This window comes from Petaurus breviceps, unplaced genomic scaffold (assembly GCF_028583685.1).
Source record: "Petaurus breviceps papuanus isolate PSGF00001 unplaced genomic scaffold, PetGlider_PUasm1.0 90654, whole genome shotgun sequence".
NCBI classification, from domain to species: Eukaryota; Metazoa; Chordata; class Mammalia; order Diprotodontia; family Petauridae; genus Petaurus; species Petaurus breviceps.
Window position 1 is genome coordinate 1,747,348 of NW_027187301.1, and position 19,289 is coordinate 1,766,636.

Below are 19,289 nucleotides of genomic sequence, written 5' to 3' on the forward strand. Positions count from 1 at the left end.
CTTGTGCCTGTAGGTCTGAAGTGAAGTGAATCAAGGCTGTGGACGTGCTCCCGCACAGACCTCGGGTCCCGTGACCCACCACGTAAGGACCCCCAAGTACTCCAGAACTGTTGCACTGCCTTCCATCAGTGGGTTTGCTGTGAGAGACCGCGCCCGCCCTGGAATAGATGGTTTGTAATCCAGTGATTTATGTACCTGTGTACATAAATGTGTCTTCACAACGGCAAGGTGGAATTCTGTTCACGAGAATTCCCAATTTGCAAACCTGTTCCTCCTAATGAAACTAATTAATTAAGCGGCTACCTGATTTCTGGCACTTGGTCTCTGGCCTGCTGCTTCATCATTCTCTGGTCAGAGACTGGCTCAGTAAAAGCCTGTTAACGTGTCCAAACACCAGGAAAGCACGTCCAGGAGCCTTCCAACCTTCTCAGGGGTGGGAGAGAAGGGGGAGGGACATGGAGAGAGAGGGGGAGGAGACAGAGGAGAGAAGGATGGGATGGGGAGAGGAGGGAGGGAGGGGGGGAGGAGAGAGATGCATACACTAATCTCTACCTCCCAGGTGTGTTTGGAAGCGAGGGCGTCGTTGCGCATGTGTGTAAGCGCGCGCGCATGCGTCACATTTGGCTGGGGCCAAGGCTTGGAGTTGGCAGAAGAGGGAATGGGGAGGGAGGGGGAGGAACAGGAGAAGGGGGAGGAGAGTTACTTTTTACCCCGCCCCTCTTGCCCCACCCCTCTCAGTGCGTGCGACGTGACGGTTTGCCCAGGCACCCCCGACCCTTCCCAGGGGCGAGAGCGCTCTCGGGTCCCATGATGCATCGCGTGCCGCGTCTCATAGAGCGGCGGCTTCCAGCTCAGCAGGTAGGGCCCCGGCCTCGGCCCTCCCCCTTCGCCGAGGGCCTCGAGCCTCACCTCCGGCCTAGGGGCCCGGCCCCACCCTTCTCCTCTCCGCCTCACTGCCTAGGCCCCCGTCCCGTTGCCCCCAGCTCACCCCTCTCCTTCCTCCCCGGCCTCCCGTCCCATGTCGTGTGACCCTCCAGGTAACCGGAGCTCCACCCGCGTCAGCGGACCCCGGCGTGTCCACGGGGTAAGGGGAGGAGGAGGGGACAAATAGCTGCGGGGTGTGTAAAAATCATTACCGCACCTTGTGGTATGAAAGCTTGGACCGCAGACCGTAGAGCGCTGCAGAGATGGGAGCAGCTGGGACCGGCCGCGTCATTCAGTTCTGCCTCGGTTTACGAAGCTTCAGTTCGGTTTAGTAAGCATTTATTAAGTGCCTGCTGTGTGCTATGCACCGGCTTTGCAAAAGGAGGCAAAAGACGGCCCCTGCCTTCAGGGTGCTTGCGCTCTAATGGAGGAGATACCAGGCAAACAACTGTCTGCAAAGCAAGTTACATACGGGATAGATGGGAAGTAATGCCAAGATAGAAAGCACTAGAGGCATTATTAGGAGCTTCCTGTAGAAGCGGCGATTTTAGTTATGACTTTAGGAAGCCAAGGAGGTCATAGTTGGAGCAGAGGAAGGAGAGCGTTCCAGGCTTGGGAGACCACAGAGAAAATGCCCGGAGCCAATAGCTAGAGGCCACTGTCACTTGGGGAGTAAAGTGTAAGACTGGAAAGGGGACTAGGTTATGAACAGAACATTTTGTATTTGTTCCTGGAGGTAAGAGAAAGCCGCTGGAGTTTATTGAGTAAGGGGCTGGGTGACAGGAAACTCTGATTATATTTTGGTTCTTGTAGGGGCCAGGCTTTGTACTGGGTGGGTTGGTATGTGGGTGTTAAAAGACTGGATGAAGACACACCTGCTTTCAAGGTTCTTGGATGTCTGGGGGTGGGATTGGGGCCTGGGAAGACAAATCTAAATCATGATCATAGGGAAAGTACAGTTAAAGGCCAAAGCAAGAGTTCCAAGTATGGGGTGTCTCAAGAGTTTTGTGCAGTTTTAAGTTATTAAAAGCATATCTTTAAAGCTATTATAACTTAATACTGCCCTAAGACTTTAGGAAGACTTGGTGTAGTGCTATTCAATTCATCTACTTGAATTTATGAAGCTTACCACTGGCTGTTCTGGGCTGAGATACAAAGATAAATCTGCTATCAAGAAGTTTATATCATGAGGTAGATGGGGGAGAGTGAAGGAGCAGCAGGTATATAAGATAAAAATGAAGAAAATAGATTAAAATTAAATACAAGGTTAATTTTTGGGACACAGTTGGGAGGAAAGGCAATTAGCTGTAATAAAGGAGCCAGAAACTAACTCATATTACTAAACTGAGTTTTGAAGGAGGTTTTTCATTCCAAAAGGCAGAGATAAGGGAATTCGTTCTAGGCCTTCAAAGGCACCACTTTTATTAAAAGCTTACATTGTAATTTGTAATACCCTTAGAGCAGGACCATAATATAAAACAGTACATCACATGTCTATAGCATTTTACCTTCTCTAATCTCCTATGCAGCCTGGAGCCCTCTCTAGCATCACCCCCAATTTCCACTCTTTCAGCTGATAACTTTACTTCATGTGTTACTGAAAAAAATTGAGGCTATGCCTAGAGCTCTCTCTTCTTTCCTCTTTTTTTTTTTTTTTACATCATTGAAGTGCCTTCTGGCATTTTTTCTCCTTCACCCTTGTCTCACGTGAAGTGGCTCTTTTTTTTCCAAGGCAGAGCTTTCCTCAAGCACAAATGATCCCATCCCATCCTCTTCAACATATTGCCCTCTCTGTCATCCCCATTCTCTAACTTACTTTCGATCTCTGTTTACTAGTTGCTTCCCCACTGCCTACAAAAACATGCCCATGTCTCTCCTTCAAAAAAACTCATTTAATCCACATTCCTGCTAGATATTATTCTATATCATTCCCCTTTTCTGCCTACATTCATTGAGAAGACTGTTTACAATTGATGCCTCCACTTCCTTTTCTCCCACTTTTCTTCTTAACTCCTCATTTAATTGAAATTTTTCTCTCCAGTAATCTCTTTAATGCTTCTTGACCTCTCTGCAGCCTTTGATGCTATTGATCATCTTGATACTCTCTTCTCTGGGTTTTCAAGATACTGTTCTCTTCTGGTTCCCTGCCTGTCTAACTGCACCTTCTCAGTCTGCTTTTTTAGTTCTTTATGCAGGTCATGCCTACTAACCATAGATGCCAAGACTTGGTCCTAGGGCCTCTTTTTATCTTTCATCTCTTTTGCTTGGTGATCTCATCTTCTCGCTTGGAGGCAACTATAGTCTTTCTGCAAATGATTCTCAGATTTATCAATCTAGTCCTAACCTCTCCTGACCTTCAGTCTCTCATCTCCAACTGCCTGTTGGACATTTCAAACTGAATCTTAAGCTTACTATGTCCAAAAATGGATTTGTTATATTTTACCTAAGACCTTCTGAAAGGGGCCTTTTCCAATCTTCCTTCATGTTAGAGCCATTTCTCTGTTGACTGTTTCCAATTCTTACTCTCTATCTTGTTTGTATGTAGTTGTCTTAGATTGTAGAATCCTTGAGAATAGGGACCATCTTTTGCCTTTGTAGCCCCATTGCTCAGCACCATGTTCAGCGCATAGTAGGCATTTAATAAATTCTAACCCTAATTGACAAAGCACTTTGAGGGAGATACCACAAACATTGGCAAATAAAATTGAGTTTCAGAGAGATTAAATGATTTGCTCAGTGCCATAGAGTCTCGGAGGTGTGAGAGCCAGGATTCAAACTGAAGAATTAAACTCAGGTGGTATGCTCCTGTTCTTTTCACAACACCAACCTCATTACAGCAACTTACCTCTCCCTCCTCCTCCATCTTCTGCCTTCCTTAAAAGGAATAGCACCAGAGTGGGAAGCTTTTGTAGACATACATTGAGTGACATCATGTAATATGGGTTCTGTGCTTGCTACTAAGCCCACAGTTAGAAAGTGTGAGTGAAGATGTGAGCATAAGAAGGACAGTAAAATGTCATGTTCCTGAAGTTCAAGTTAAAGAAACTCTTTTCTTATTTTTTCTGGGAGAAATGCTTTATATATCATCTAAGACAGAGTAGGATGATTTATTGTCTATTTCACCTTGTCCTTTGGTATAGTTTTAGAGTGTAGTCTTTTATGAAGATTAGGATTCAGCGTGGTCTAATTTTGGTGATTTCCACTCAGATTCTGTGAAACCTCTAGAGATTTTCATTGTCTTTTTGTTTGTTTTTGTTTTGTTTTGTTTGGGGGGGGGGCTTTTGGGAGGGGCAGGGCAATTGGGGTTAAGTGACTTGCCCAAGGTCACATGGCTGGTAAGTGTTAAGTGTCTGAGTCTGGATTTGAACTCAGGTCCTCCTGACTCTAGGGCTGGTGTTCTATTCACTGCACCATGTAGCCACCCCTATCTCATTCAGTCTTAAGTACCAGTTATGGAATTTCTAGATTTGGCACAAGAGGGACATAAAAAAATTAACTTTACAGTCATAGGAGGACCCTGAAGTGGCTGAATGAACCTGCTGGTGGACAGGCTTTTTATACAACTTTTTTTTTTAGTGATGGGTAATTCAGTACTGAGGGAATGGGGAGTTAGCTCCCCGCTGTTACTTATGTAATAATAATAGTTGACATAGTATCTAAGAGTTTACAAAAAGTTTACAGCAGTTATCTAATTTGAGGCACCCCTCCACCCCCCAAAAAACCCCAAACCCTGTGAGGTAGGTGTTCTGGCATTATCTTACAAAGAAGAAAGGTGGGGATAAAGGTTAAGAGATTTGACAGCAGTCACCTAACTAGTGTTTCAAGTGGGATTTGTTATCAGCTTTCTTCTGATTCCCAAGTCTGATGTTCTTTACGCTGGCTGTCTCCATGTAGTCATAGAAAAGTCCATGTCTGGGCTTGGAGTCAGGAAGACCTGAGTTTAAATTGGGTCTCAGACTCTTAATAGCTCTGTGATCCTGGGCAAGTCATTCAACCTCTGTTAGTCTCAGTTTCTTTATCTGTAGAATGAGGGTAATAATAACACCTATCTCCCGGGGTTGTTGAGAGGATCAAATGAGATAATATTTGTGCCTATAACATAATAGGTGCTTGTTCAGTTGTGTTTGATTTCTTGTGGCCCCATTTAGGATTTTGGTGGCAGTGATACTGGAGTGCTTTGCCATTTCCTCCTCTAGCTCATTTTACAGATGATGAAACTGAGACAAACCAGGGTGAAGTGACTTGCCCTGGATAATACCACTGATAAGTGTCAGAGGCCTGATTTGAACTTGTGAAGATGAGTCTTCCTAACTCCAGGCCTGGCACTCTATCCACTGCACCAGCCAGCTATAGCCTTCTTTTCTTCCCTTTCCCTCTTCAAACTGTTCCCTGTGGGGAGGTATGCCATGAATTAGGTACAGGATGATTCCCCTTCAGGGAGCACTAGAGTCATATGCCTCTGGTATGAGTGAGTGGCTTCCTTTGTTTTGTTTTGTTTTTGGAGGGAAGGAGCCAAAAACTAGGGTAATTTAGTACGATCAAGACTTTTTACCAAAAATTGTGAGCTTCTGGAGCCCCAGACAAAATTACAAGGTGGGTAAAACTTATCTTTAGAACTTTTAGGGAAGATATTTTGGTTAACTGGTGAGGAAAATAAAGTACTTTCCTGGTCTTCCTTTTCTGTCATTTGTTGTAATCACCAACTAATTACTTATAAAGAATAGGGTCATGTTTTAATGGGAGGGAAAAAAAGGAGCACATAGGATGTACAAGATAATTTGAGGTGGGAAAGAATATTAACTTTTAGGGGAAATTAGTGGCTTTGATTTGCCATTGAAATTTTGAGAGGTTACCATCTTTGGTCTTTTAATTTTACATTATGGAAATTGCTTAACATTGTTACAGAAAAGTAATTCCCAGTAGTTGTTGCTAGGGGAAGGAGCTCCAGATTTAGTGTATGACTTCTCAAAAATCAGAAATCATCTAGTCCAACCTGTACATGTGGCCAATCCAGCCTTTGCTTAAAGACTTACAAGAGGAAACCTGCTTAAAAAAGCAACCTATTCATTAATGTTTGGATGGCTCCAGCTGTTAAGAAAATTTTCTTTACACCCAGCCTGTATTTGCCTCTGGGTGGGGGGGTGGGGGGGTGCTACTTCTACCTATTTTTCCTGTTTCTGTCCTCTGGGGCTAAACCTAACTAATGTGATTTCTTCCACATGATAGCTATTATATCAGTCCTTTTTTTCCTCCATCTACTCTCTCATCTAGGTTAAACATTCTCTTTCTTCACTCTCATTTCTCTCAGCTATATGGATTCATTTATCTGTACAGATAGTTCCCTAATGTATCCTATCTCTCCTGAACTCTAGTCTCTCATTGCCTGCTGGACATTTCCACATCCCATTGGCAGAGGGGTTCTTAAGGTGAGATCTGTGAAATTTTTTTTTCTTTTAATGCTATTATTTTATGCATTTAAAAACATTATTCTGAGAAGGGGTCCATAGGTTTCACCAGACTGTTAAATAGGTCCATAGCACATAAAAAATTAAGAACCCCTACATTAGCATCTAAAATTCAGCAAACATTCATAATTAGACTCATTATTCCCCCAAATCTACTCCTCAAAATTTATCTATTTTGTTGATGTAGTAGTACCATCTTATGGTCAGCTAGGCTTGCAACTTTGGTGTCATATTTACCTTTTCATTCTCAATTACCCATTTCACTTGTTCTAATCTTGTTTATCTTAACTTGGCAGCATCTCTAGTATCTTGTCTCCTCTCTTTTAACATTGCCCCTAGTTCAGTCCCTTATCACTTCTCACCTAGACTATTATGATAACTTTCTAATTAGTCTCTCTGCTTCCATTCTTTTCCTTTTTCAAGCCATCTGGCACACAGCCAAATTAATATTACTAAAACATGGGTCTGTCCTTGTCACTCTGCTGTTCAGAACTCTGTAGTGTCACCACAGTCCACATGTGGCTCCCACTGGCTTTTCCAGACATTTTTTATTTACAGAATTTGTATGTATCCCTCAACCCCCCATTCCAGTCAAACTAGCTTACTAATTGGTCACCAGATTTCACATTCATCTCCTGCTTTTGTAAAGCCTTTACACAGGCTGTCCTCAGACTTGAAGGGTACTCCCTTCTTGTTTCTACCTCTTTGAATCCCTAGGTTCTTTCAAGACGCAGGTTGATTTTCCAGCTACTCACTGAAGATTTTCCTGCTTCCCCTACTTAGTGATTGCTCTCATTTCAAATAATCTGTTTCGTTATCTATGTACTAGTTTTGTTCCCCTAAGCAAATGTTAGCTCCTTGACTCCTTGAATGTAGGAACTATTTTTTATTTTATTGTCAATACCTAGCACAATACCTTTAAGTAGGTATTTAAAAGAGGTGTTGTAGGGTATAGAGTGCTGAATATATAGTTAGGAAGATGTGAAGTACAAATTCTGCCTTAGATACTTGTTAGCTGGATGCCTTTGGCAAGTCATTTTAACTATTGTCTCAGTTTTTGTGTCTGTAAGAGTAGGATAATGGCATCTGCCTCATAAGGTTGTTGTGGTAGTAAAATCAGATAACAGATGCAAAGCACTTTCTAAAATCTTCAAATACTTTATAAGTATTGTTGCTAATTAATTATATCTGTTGAATTGGCTGCCGCAATAGAGACTTTGTCACATTTAATTCTAGAGGCATAGCAACAAAAGTAAAGTGAAAAAGTATACTGCCCCCCCTTTCAGGGTAATAACCTTGTCCCCCAGGTGTTTTGAGAAAAAAAAAATCAGTGTTTTTTAAAAAAATCTTTTCATGCTTTGTAGAACATTACCCCCATGTTGTTCTAATTTCATTTAGATGAAATTGCTGGGGGTGGAAAAGGCAATCTAAAGTCTACTTTTGCTACTCACTTCTTTATAAACATTGGTTAGTCATTTTAGTTAAAAAAATGAAAATTTCAAATGAATGGAATGACTTGGATAGTTTATTTTAGAGTAAAAATATATAAAGGGGGAAACTGCAAGTGAATTCACTGTATTATTGAACCTCAGGTAATTCAGTCATACATAACAGGTTAATTTTTTTATTTTCGGATCAGTGACTCTCTTGAGATTTGGTCTCTCTTCAAAACCTCTGTGGGAGAATCCTAAACTTCGTTTTGACCCTGATTTTTTTGAAGTGCTTTAGGGCTTACAGTGCTTTCCCGCAGCAGTAGCCTTGTGAGGTGGCTTTAGCCAGAGGGAACTGTAGCTTAGAGTTGAAATTATGTGTCCCTTTGGCATACAGCTAATAAATGTTACACCCAGGATTCAAATCCAGGTTTTTTGACTTAAAGTATATCACCTTTATTGACCTGACCTTGCAAGATAACTTGAAGATTAATTCTACCTTTTAAATACTCTGAAGGAAAAAAATAATCTACCAGCCTGACAAAAATTTCCCAAAACTATTACATTACCTTGGCAAAACTATCTGTTATTTATATAAGCTGATACATGTTGTCGATTTTTGATAGCCTAAAAAGGAAAATGTCTAAAATAGGACATTATCTTTCCTCAACGCCCTCCCCTCTTAGGGTACCACTATCCTAACCATTGAGGTTAAAAAGCTCATCCTGGAGCTCTCATTCTCTTTCACCCCTCCATCCATTCGGTTGCCAGATCTTATCAGTTTTAGCTCTGTGACACATCTCTCATTTGTTTCCTCATTTCCACAGTCACTGTGATGTTTCGTGTCCTTGTTACCTGTCTTTTGGAATATTGTAGTAGATCTTAATGATTTCCCAAACCTCTAGTCTTTTCCCTTTCATCCTGTCCTCCGTAAAACTGCTAAATTGATCATTCTAAAACAACAATCTGCCCGTGTCATTTCCCTAATCAAGACATTCCTTCCTCTTTCTGGATAAAATACAAATTTCTCTGGGTTTTAAAATCATTTACAGTCCTCCAGTTTAACCTTCTGGGTTTATTGCATGCTACTTTTCTTCATGTTCTCTGCATTTCAGTCAAGAGATCTTGCTTGTTGCTTTTCAGATACAACATTCCATCTTCTCTCTCCCTTCTTTGACATAGGTTTTCCCTCATTCTAGAAATGTACTTTCTTCTTATTTCTGCCTCATAGAATTCCTAGCTTCCTTGAAAGCTCAGCTCAGTATGTTCCCCTTCCTACAGGAAGCATATCCTAAATTCTCCAAGTTTCTAGCATTCTTCCCCTGGAAATTATTGTATATATTTTGTATTACTCATCTGTGTTCATATTGTCATAGTCATTTCATTCCCCTTAATCTACCTTCAGGAACTGTTTCATTTATATCTATAGCACCCCTAGCATCTAGTGTAGTATCTGGTATATTAGGGGCTTTTTAAATAAATGCTTGCTGAATGAATGGTTTTAAATGCTTAATTTTAGGCTATGGATCATGTTTAAGCATATAATCTTTGTAAAATGTAAGAAAAATGTTATGAAAATGATTATTATGATTTATTTACTGGAAAAAATTTTAAAACAATATTAAAACAAATGCTTCTTTGACTTTTGAACTATCTGATTTTTTTTTTTTTAGGTCTTTTCTGTTTGTTGAAATGTCTATGGTTTTATCTGCTTCAGTGGTTCGAGTACGAGATGGATTACCGCTTTCTGCTTCTACTGATTATGAACAAAGCATGGGAGTGCAGGAATGCAGAAAGTATTTTAAATCACTCTCGAAGAAACTTGGTCAGCTTCCTGATAGATGTACACTGAAAACTGGACAATATAATATTAAGTAAGACTTCTGCTTTGTGCATTAAAGTATTTACCTGATTGTCATTTTAATGAAGTTTAAGTAGTTCTGATACAAATTTGTGTCTTAAATTCTCAAATGGATCCATGATCTCATCAATTTGGATGTTTTTTCCAACGATGTAGATCACAACCCACCTGCGCTTGCCCATGCTGTACTGCTCTTGTCTATGTCTTACAATAAATTCAGAGCAGGAGGGGGCCACCCAATGTATTGGAAGCCTTTCTCAGTTTCTCCTGGCATTTCGAATATCTGATTATATTAAGAAAGTTCAGGATAATTCACATCAACAACCATCTGATCCTGAGCCTACTACAATAAATTTAGAAATCATTATTCTTTTTTTGGAATCTCTCTTACTGTTCTTAATTTGCATTTGGCTTTTTAAGAGATTTACTTTTAGTGGATTATGCATTTTCCTTGTTATAAGTGAATAAATCAAGGATTTATTGGGCATTTACTCTTGTGTCCAGCATTGTGCTCAGTGCATGGGGGAGGTGGGTGGTCCAGAGAAGTCTTGTGTTTGCTGCCAAGGAGCTTATAATGATAATAGTAAATGAGACAAAAGTAAAGTGAATAAAATTATGTTATAAACTAGAATGATGCAAACTATGCAAATCAATACAACAGATTTATATTAAATACCTCTCATGTGCAACACACTATGTTGGAGACTAGCTACTACCGTAATAGAAGCTCAGAAGATTAGGAGGTAGTCGAACTAAAATGAGATTGCTGATTTGTTTGCTGCAGTTTGACTTGGTACATGTGATACTGAATTTTTTGTGTTTTTTTTTTTTAGGGGGAATAGCAGTATAAATAAAAATGGGAAAATGTATACTGCATTTGCTTGAGTATATTCTATAATATAGTGAGATTATTGATGGACTGAAAATCAGGAAAAGGCTTCTTAAGGAGATGGGAGTGATTTGCATCTTGATGGATGGGTACAGTTTTGTATTTAGATCAGTAAAGGGAAGGTGCTTTGACCAACAGCAGCAGCAGGTGACTGCTCTCTTTCTGCTTAAAGTGCTCCGACACTGGTGTATGCTTGAGTTTATGAGGAAGTTCCCTCAGTTGACCTGCTATAGAATGAGAAGTAAAGATGAGTAGAATGGGGCCAGATTATTAGAGAACTTTGAAAGCCAGACTGGAGTTTGTACTTGATACAATAGACTTCTTATAGTTTCTATAGCCGGAGAATGGCAGCAAATACAATATATTAGGAAAATTAATCTGGCAGCAGTACCTAGTATGGATTGAAAGTGGCGAAAAGAAAATAGAAGTGGGGAGCCAACTTGGAGGCTGTTAATATGCCTTGATACGTAAGCCCACACAGTAGCACTAAGGCGTTGTTGATGACTGTATTTTCCCATTTTGGTTTGAAAAATATGGTTATTGTTACAGTAGGGATGAAAGGGAAGAGATAAACATGATTCTTAAGTTTTTGGCCTGGGAGACTGAAAGAAAAGTGGTATGATTAGCAGAAACGGAGTAGTTGGGAAAGGGGACTTATTTGGAGAGAAAGATAAACTCATTTTTGAACATGAGTTGAATAGTATTATGAGGTAGTAGAAAGAGTAGTCACTGTCAGAATATTTGGTTTCTAGTTTAGCTCTGCTACCATTAGCAATGTAATTTATGGCGATGAAAAAACTTCTTGGTATTCAATTTCTTTATCAGAAACAAAAAAGTGGAAGTAGGTAATCTGCAGTATCTCTTCTGGCTAAAAAAAATGTAGATTCTGTGATTCTCTTTAAGTTTGAAATGGTACAGGATATTCAAGTGAAGATACTCTGTAGACAGCTGCAAATAATGGAACCAAAGTGTGGTTCAAGACTACAGATAGTAGATTTAGAAATTAATCATCCCTGGAATTAAGTTGTGGTTGCCACAGTCAGATTGGCTGAGTTTAGTTAAGTGTAGAGAAGAAGGCATATGGCAAAGGAAAAATGGTGAGACATAGTTTTTTGATACTGTGATCAATTGAAATGCTTAGTAATGCGATATTAAGATTAAGTTTTCTGAGGGTAGAAAAAATAACTTCAACCCATGTAGTTGACAGTCTTTCCAAGATAATATATTAATCCACTTTTCTAGGAAGTACATCATTTTGTTTTTAAGTTCAGGTTTTGAAGTTTCTTGGATCATAGTATTGTTACCAATTATTGTTATATAAAGCTATAGCTGTACATAGAAAGGGAACTGGAATGAATGTGTATTGACTTCAGAGCCAAATCTTGGGACAAAATATTTCTTTAAGCAAAGTTCGAAAATTGTACCCTCCTCTTCCATATGCATTTCTACTCCTCAACAGGATGCTAGGCTTACTCTAACACATGCAGCTTGACATGCCAAAAAATAAAAACTTGTATGCTAGAGTGAAATTTTCTGGCATTAAAAATATGTACCTTTATGAAAAAGTAATATCAAAAAGTGTTCTCTGTTGTGTCCTGTGTGTTGGATCCTAGGCAACTGCCTACTTTGCCTGCTCGTAGTTCCAGCTTTCCTAGAACTTACTTTGTAAGTTGTTTTGAATTTTTGTTTGTTGGTATGTTTTAAAATAAATCCCTGATAAAGGATTGTGTTTGTGTGCTATTTGCTTCTTTCTGTTAAAAATGGAATGCAACCTTAAAAAATTAAAATGTAAAAATTTAGCTAATTGAGAGTTCTAATTAATTGGGTTCTAGTTCATTGGGATTTTGCTGTATATGAAAAATTTGTTCTCAACACATTGATCCCCCTAATATGTATATTTAATTTATATTATTTGAACTATTAGTTATTAGATTTTAAAGCCCCCTGCTGGTGCAGTGGGTAGTGAAGCTTTTAGCAAAGCCTTGAAAACTCTGACCATACTGATTTTTAACCTAAAATAAACAAAAGTTTATAGTTTTATTGATTTTCTTAATAATGAACTACCATTAAGAGCTCAATTGTCATTTCATTACTCTTTACTTAGGAGAATTTTATCTTTATCTGAGAGGTGCTCTCAAATCTTAACTCTACTATGAAACCCCTCTAACCAGCTCTCTTTCCTCTGAATTCCTGTAGAAGTAATTATATGTACCATTCATTTGGGATTTACCCTGCTTCACTTTGTATTGTTTTATTTTTGTATATTCTTCCTACTCTGTAGATTTTTTTGTAACATACTTGTTTCACCTTAAATTCAAGGATGCTTATAATGGAGAAGTATGACTATTTAACCTAACATTTCCACTGTACAATAATATAAATGTCAGTTACTTGCTGTAAGACCTTCAGCAAATAAGCTATTTTGTTCTTCAATTTGTTAATTTTTTTAAATGGTGATATTGCTCATAAAAATGATATAGTTGATATCTTTGTAATCCTTTCTATAGAACTTGAAATATTTTTGGAAGTTTCTTTGAAATCACAATTTCAACTTTATGATGAAATTTATAAATGACAAATTATTAACGCAGCAACATATACCATATAAAAATTAATCACTAAAATTTATGAGAATTAAGAAAACCATGCTTAGTCTCTGCCTCTTTTTGTCCCAGTTAGTAGCAGCAAGTAATTTTTTTTAATTATTATGATTCAGTAGCAGTATTCTTGGGTAATTATTATTTACAACTTACTGTTTATTATAATTTGTGAGGCAGAAATGTATAGTTGAACTCAGAGTTTTAAAAGGGTTGCTAAAACATGATTGAACTTGAAACTCTGTAACTAAAGGCATAAAGCCTATTAACTTTGTTAGAGTAGTTACTTTCTTTTAAAGAACACTGCTGAATTGTAGGGGGAAGGTTCTAGATGTGGCTTTGCTCTCCATCCGTTAAGAGATCCGATGAGAAATTGCTCCTCACTTTTTCTTGCCTTGGGGACCTTGGGCAAAAGCACTGGTGAGTAATAATCCTGTTAAAAATATAAATATATATTTTCTGGACACTGCCAGTTCATCTAAATTAATAAATTCTTTCTTAAAGTACAGAACCACCCCCAACCCTCATTAAGCCACTTGGTTGTTTCACATTTGAGCTTGATTATACAGTCAAGACTATACTGTCCCCTAGGTAATATGAAAGCTTTCTCTGACAAACTTCTCTCTTTAGTTGTCAGTTTAAAAGCATCTAATGGCAGTGAACCTTTTCTTTAGCTTCACTTTTCTGAAGCAGCACTGTTTATACACACTTCTGCCAGCCTAGTCTTTCAGCCATACTGCTTATGAATTTTTTATTTCATTTGTACTGTCTTCTAGTCCTGTACTACCCCAATTTCTGACCATAGGAGAAGAACTATTGAGTTTATGTGGAGGACTGGGGGATTTTTTTCACCTAGTTCCCTCTACTCTTCTTCTTCTGGGAAAGGAAAGTGATTAATCATAGGAAAGAAGAAATCCATCTCTTGTAACTTTGCTTATTTAATGAGATGTTTGGAAAATAATCTGAACCAACTCTCTTGACCTGTTTTGCTCCACTTTTAAGTCAATTCAGCAAACATTTATTAGGTACCTACTTTATTTAAGGAAGGCATCGTTCTAAGGATAAAATTGAAATTAAAAAATAATCCTTGTTCTCAGGGAGCTTACATTCAGGGATAATAGGGGAAAGAATTAAGAAAGATACCTTCTTGGGAAGAAAATTCAGATTGGAGCACAGTTGTAGCCTGATATTGGGGGAAGGTGGGCAGTTACCTGGAGCTGAAGTTCCAAAGGGAGAGAAATAGAGGTCCTAGGGCAAAGGATGACCTAACCTGCTTGAGGAAGGAGGATATCTACATATATACTCAAGCACAAGCATTCTACATAAAGAATGAATTCTTATTACATTTCTTTGTTTTTCTGTATTGCTTAGTTGCTGATATTTCATAGGTATTGTTTTGTACTATTTGGTGTAGTAGAAGCACTGTCTTATTCTAGTCCTCACCCTACATCTAACTAATTGCTCTCTGGGCCACTGATTTCTCATTTGTAAAATGACGGTATTGGATTAGATGACTGTTAAGGTCTCTTTTAGCTCTAAAAATTCTTTGATTTCATTTTTTTTCATTTCAAATATGTGATAAAACTATATTATGGACTAAGCTTTAATCCATTCATTTTTTTCCCTGAATGGATTATTAGGTCACTTTATTTTGAATGGCCCTGAATTTCACTGAGGAGATACTATAACTCTGTAGTCTTCACACTGGAATCAGCAAACAGGACCATGGGGAGTATCTCAGCCTTTTTAAAGAGGTCCTCTTTCACTTGGGCTCTGTTCATGAAGTCCACTTCAGGTGGTGAACCACTTTGAGCATACATTGCTAGTTATACAGATTATGCCAAGCAGTTAGTTGGGCAGTTGATTGGTACATGTATGTAAGTTATAGTACTCTGTAGCTGGACAGTGATCACAATCTAGAATTGAATAGGAGAAAAAGAGAGCTTATTTTTCAGAAACGACAATGTTTTCAGTGATTCCTAAATGCTCCTTGACATGATATTTTTAAATCCACGGGTTCTAAGTGTTATCATATAGTTGTGAATCTTAGAACAGAACAATCTCTGAAGATCAAAATATCCAGAGAGCAATGAACAAATGGTAGACATCAATAGGCCAGAGATTTAAGGGAGAGCATACACCAGAACTGCACAGAATGCCAAGTCCATGTATAAATTGCTAAATACTCATAGCACTGGTAGATACTAGTAGTATTAACATTGATTGTTTTTACATTAATGAGCTCATGATTCTATTGAATTTTGAGTTAAATAGGCTTTATGAGCTAACTTAGGAATATGACCATTTATAACATTATTCCTATGGAAAAATAAGCTCTGTTCAGACTAATTTGTAAAACAGATTTTTGCAATGCAACTTGTTTGTGAATTAGAAATAATCTGTGATCAGACTACCTAAACTTTGAGATTATTGGAGAATAGAAGTTTTTCCGTTTGGGAAAGCAGGAGAGGTTTCTGTAGTATGGAACAATTTAGCAAACATTTAAGTGGCCCTTATATACAAAACATTCTTTTAAACTGTAAGTGCAAATGTCCCTGCCTTCAAAGAACTTGATCTCTTGGTTGCATAGAGCAAGGAGAGTCTGATTGGACCATAAAGAGCAAGAAGTAAACCTAGAAACCAACAAAAAGGTTGGAGTTAAATGGTGGAGGGATTTAAGTGTTGGCTGATGAGTTTGTATGTTTTCCTTTTTTTTTGCTTTTTTTTTTGGAGGGCAGTTGGGGCTAAGTAACTTGCCCAAGGTTACACGGCTAGTTTTTTTGGGTGTGGGTGTGGGTGTTAAGTGTCTGAGGCTGGAACCGAACTCCTGGGTCCTCCTGACTCCAGGGCCGGCACTTTACTCACTGTGCCACCTAGCCGCCCCCAAAACACAAAGCCCCTCCATGCTAAACCACAGCCCCCCCCTTTTTTTTTGCTTTTTTTTTTTTAAGGGCAGTTGGGGTTAAGTGACCTAACTAAGGTCACACTGCTAGTTTTTGTGTTAAGTGTCTGAGGCCAAATCCGAACCCAGGTCCTCCTGACTCCAGGGCCGGTGCCCTATTCACTGTGCCACCTAGCCGCCCCAGTATTTTTTTCTTAAAGGCAACAGGGAACCACAGGCTTTTTGAATTGAGGAGTGACATCATCAGACATGTACATTAAAAATATTATTTTGTCAGTTTTGTGAAGGGTGAATTGAAGAGGAGACACTGAAAAGGTGGTAATGTGATCAGAGAGAAGGGGCAGATTCTAGAGATGTGGAGCTAGAATCAACAGGATATGGTAGTAACTGATTGGATAAGGGAGTTGGAAGGGACCTTTAGAAGCCATCTAGTTCAATCATTTTACATTTGAGGAAACTGAGGACTTTGTCACTTGTCCGAGTTCACAGAGTTGATATTAGGGGAGGATCAGGATTCAAACCTGTCTCCTTTGTCTTGAAATATAGTACTTTTTTCACTGTTAAGAATGGTCAGATAGGAGATGAACCAGAAGATAGTGTTATGGAAGTCAAGAGAGTAGGGCATGCTCAAATATCAAAAGGTACCGGGAATTAAAATAAGACGAAGCCTGAAAAAGACCATTAAGTTTGAAAATTAAGAAGTCATTCCAAATGAGAATTTCAGTGGACTGTGGGAGGATCAGAGTCCTGTGTGATGGATTGAGAAATGAGTTGGTGGATAAGAAGTGAGAGCAAGACTAGATAATTATAAAAATTTAGCAGTTAAGCATGGAGGATGGTCTAGGACAGGGGTGGGAATCCTACCACTTCGAGGCCTCATGTGACCCTCTGGGTCCTCAAGTGTGGTCCTTTAACTGAATCCAAACTTCAAAGAACAAATCATTTTATTAAGAAAGTGAAGGAAGGAAATTTGGATTCAAAGGGCTATACTTGAGGATCCAGAAGGTCACATCTGGCCTCAGTGCCACAGGTTCCCCACCCCTGGTCTAGCAAATATAGAATAATAACTTCAGGGGATGGATGGAATTGCCTATAGTTTGCAGGCAGTGAGAGGAGCTGTAGTGAGGTGAGAGACAAATGATGATCACTGGGGCAATTTCTTTAAGATGGTATTAGTGCAATTAGAGTATTGATCTTGGCTAGGAGAGTTTTAATCCTTGGAGATGGTGTAGAGGCAAAGAGCATAGGGAAAGATTTAGAAGAGTGTGAGGTGAGGAGGAGGAGGGGAAGATGAATGAACTGGGGGCAAGTAGCCTTGATTTTCTCATTAATGTAAAATTCAAGGTCATTGCTGAGACGCAAGGAGAATATAGAGGTGATGAGAGGAAGTTTGAAAGAGTCACTTCAGCTAGCATAACAGTCAATTTTGGAAGAATACAGGGATTGCTGTACAGCAGGGAGAGCCTGGGTGAGATTAGATAACATGAATTTTAGTGACCCCAAGAAGTATGGTTGTGTGACTTGTTCTAATGATATTCAGCAGTGGAGAGGAAAAGGCAGATGCTTGAGGAGACCTACCTAAATAGTCCGTTTACTTAGAGCTGAGTATTAAAAAGTAGTATGTATGACACCTAGGTGGAGGATATTATATTTTTGAAATGAAAAGCTGCCGAGTTGACTGCCAAGAGAAAAATGTGAGACCATAGATTGGAAGCACAAAGGGGACAAAAGGACGGGGATCAAATGAAAATGGGTTATAAGTGTAGTAGGAGAGAAGGAAGAACAGCAGATTACAGACAGACATCTGAATTTAAATTTGAAGTCAAGGAGGTAGCGCAGCTGTGTGACGGTGAGACCTAAGAATGAGATGGAGTGAAAGATGTAGGGCCTGTGAGTTGAGGCAAGTTGAATTGGGAGACTGGTGTTTGAGGATACGTGAACATAAATATTAAAGTTTTCAGCCATGAGGGCAGGGGTGGAGTATAGTGGAAGTAGGAGCTGTGGTAGGGTGTTTCATCCAGTTCTGCTGGTTAGTAAATATCTGTATTCTCAAGAACAAACTGAGTTTATTTAGTGGCAGCCCTGTTCCTTTACCTCGGTATGCTGGGTGCTTGACTGGAAGCCCAGAGAATAGCCATTTTCCCTCAGGTCTCTGGTTCCTCCTATTGTTTATTAACCAACTTGTGCCTGTCCCACTTTGGGCTGATTAAATTTATTAGTTGCCACTGTAGATTTTTTAGAATGTTTTATTGAGGCTTTTTTTTTTTTATACTTCTGTCATTTCTCAGTTACTCCTCTCCTCTCCAAAACAAACCTTCCCTTATAACAAAGAAAAAAATGATATAATACTTTAAATTTTGCTGCTACCTCCTACATAAAAGGGACATTTCTTTTTAATTCTTAGTATTGTTGAGACTTTTTTTTTGTGCAGATTTTAATTTCATTGTTTGATATGTAAAAGAGATACTAGTGAGATATGTAAAGGAGATACTCACATAGAAATATTTAAAAGACCTAATTTTCAACCCTTTCACTTACTTTGCTTGTCATTCAGATCAGATAGCCTATTAACATATTCTCACCTAGGCTCAAATCCTTAATTCTTGGTACATTAAAACATATAGGTAGAGAGAAAAAGTTATCCTTACTGACAGAAAAAGAGCCTTTGAGTAGAAAGGAAGAGAACTCCTAAGAACTGTTCATTATGCTCCAGAGTGTGGTTAGTTTATTTGCCAACCAGAAAGAAGAAAACTTTCTTTGACTGGTGACATTTCTAACCTTTGAAGGAAGACCTGGAGAAGTTAGATGTAGGGGCAAGGAATGGGAGACAGACAAGAAAAGAGAGTCAATGAGAACAAAGTGAGAGCAGTTATTACAATAGCAGCAGAAGTGGTGGCAACCTACCAAATTCAGCAGGCTTTGAAGGTTCATTGATTAAAAGGATCGAATCTCATTTATCTTATAAATTGTGTATATCCAGGAAGACTTGTTCTCCTATAATTCTGGGTAACCAAGATTTTTTTATAATCATGGCTTTATTTTTTCCAATCATTTTTTTTATCATTTTTGTTATTTTAAGAAAAACAGCCTTTTGTGTTGTTTAACAGTTTATTTGTGTTTTATCTCAACTAATTTTCAAATCAACATATTGGTTATATTTGGAAATGCATACTTTATTCTTCTAGTTCATTTTCTTTCTGCCAGGAGTGGGAAGATATCCT

The 19,289-nt window shown here is 38.8% G+C and overlaps 1 protein-coding gene across 5 annotated transcripts in view; it reads left to right on the forward strand.

Annotated features, from left to right (window-relative positions):
- The first annotated feature begins 703 nt into the window (after window positions 1-703).
- Window positions 704-19,289, forward strand: part of SEC22A (SEC22 homolog A, vesicle trafficking protein) — a 92,524-nt gene continuing 73,938 nt past the window's right edge. For 3 of the 5 annotated variants that reach the window (XM_069064944.1, XM_069064940.1, XM_069064943.1), the window contains exons 1-2: window positions 705-858; window positions 9,493-9,693. In XM_069064944.1, the coding sequence (XP_068921045.1) occupies window positions 9,512-9,693 (182 nt within the window). In that variant the 5' untranslated portion in view covers window positions 705-858; window positions 9,493-9,511. Of the gene's footprint in view, window positions 859-6,296; window positions 6,351-9,492; window positions 9,694-19,289 lie in introns of all 5 variants that reach the window. The other 2 variants (XM_069064941.1, XM_069064942.1) reach the window with 2 other exon arrangements.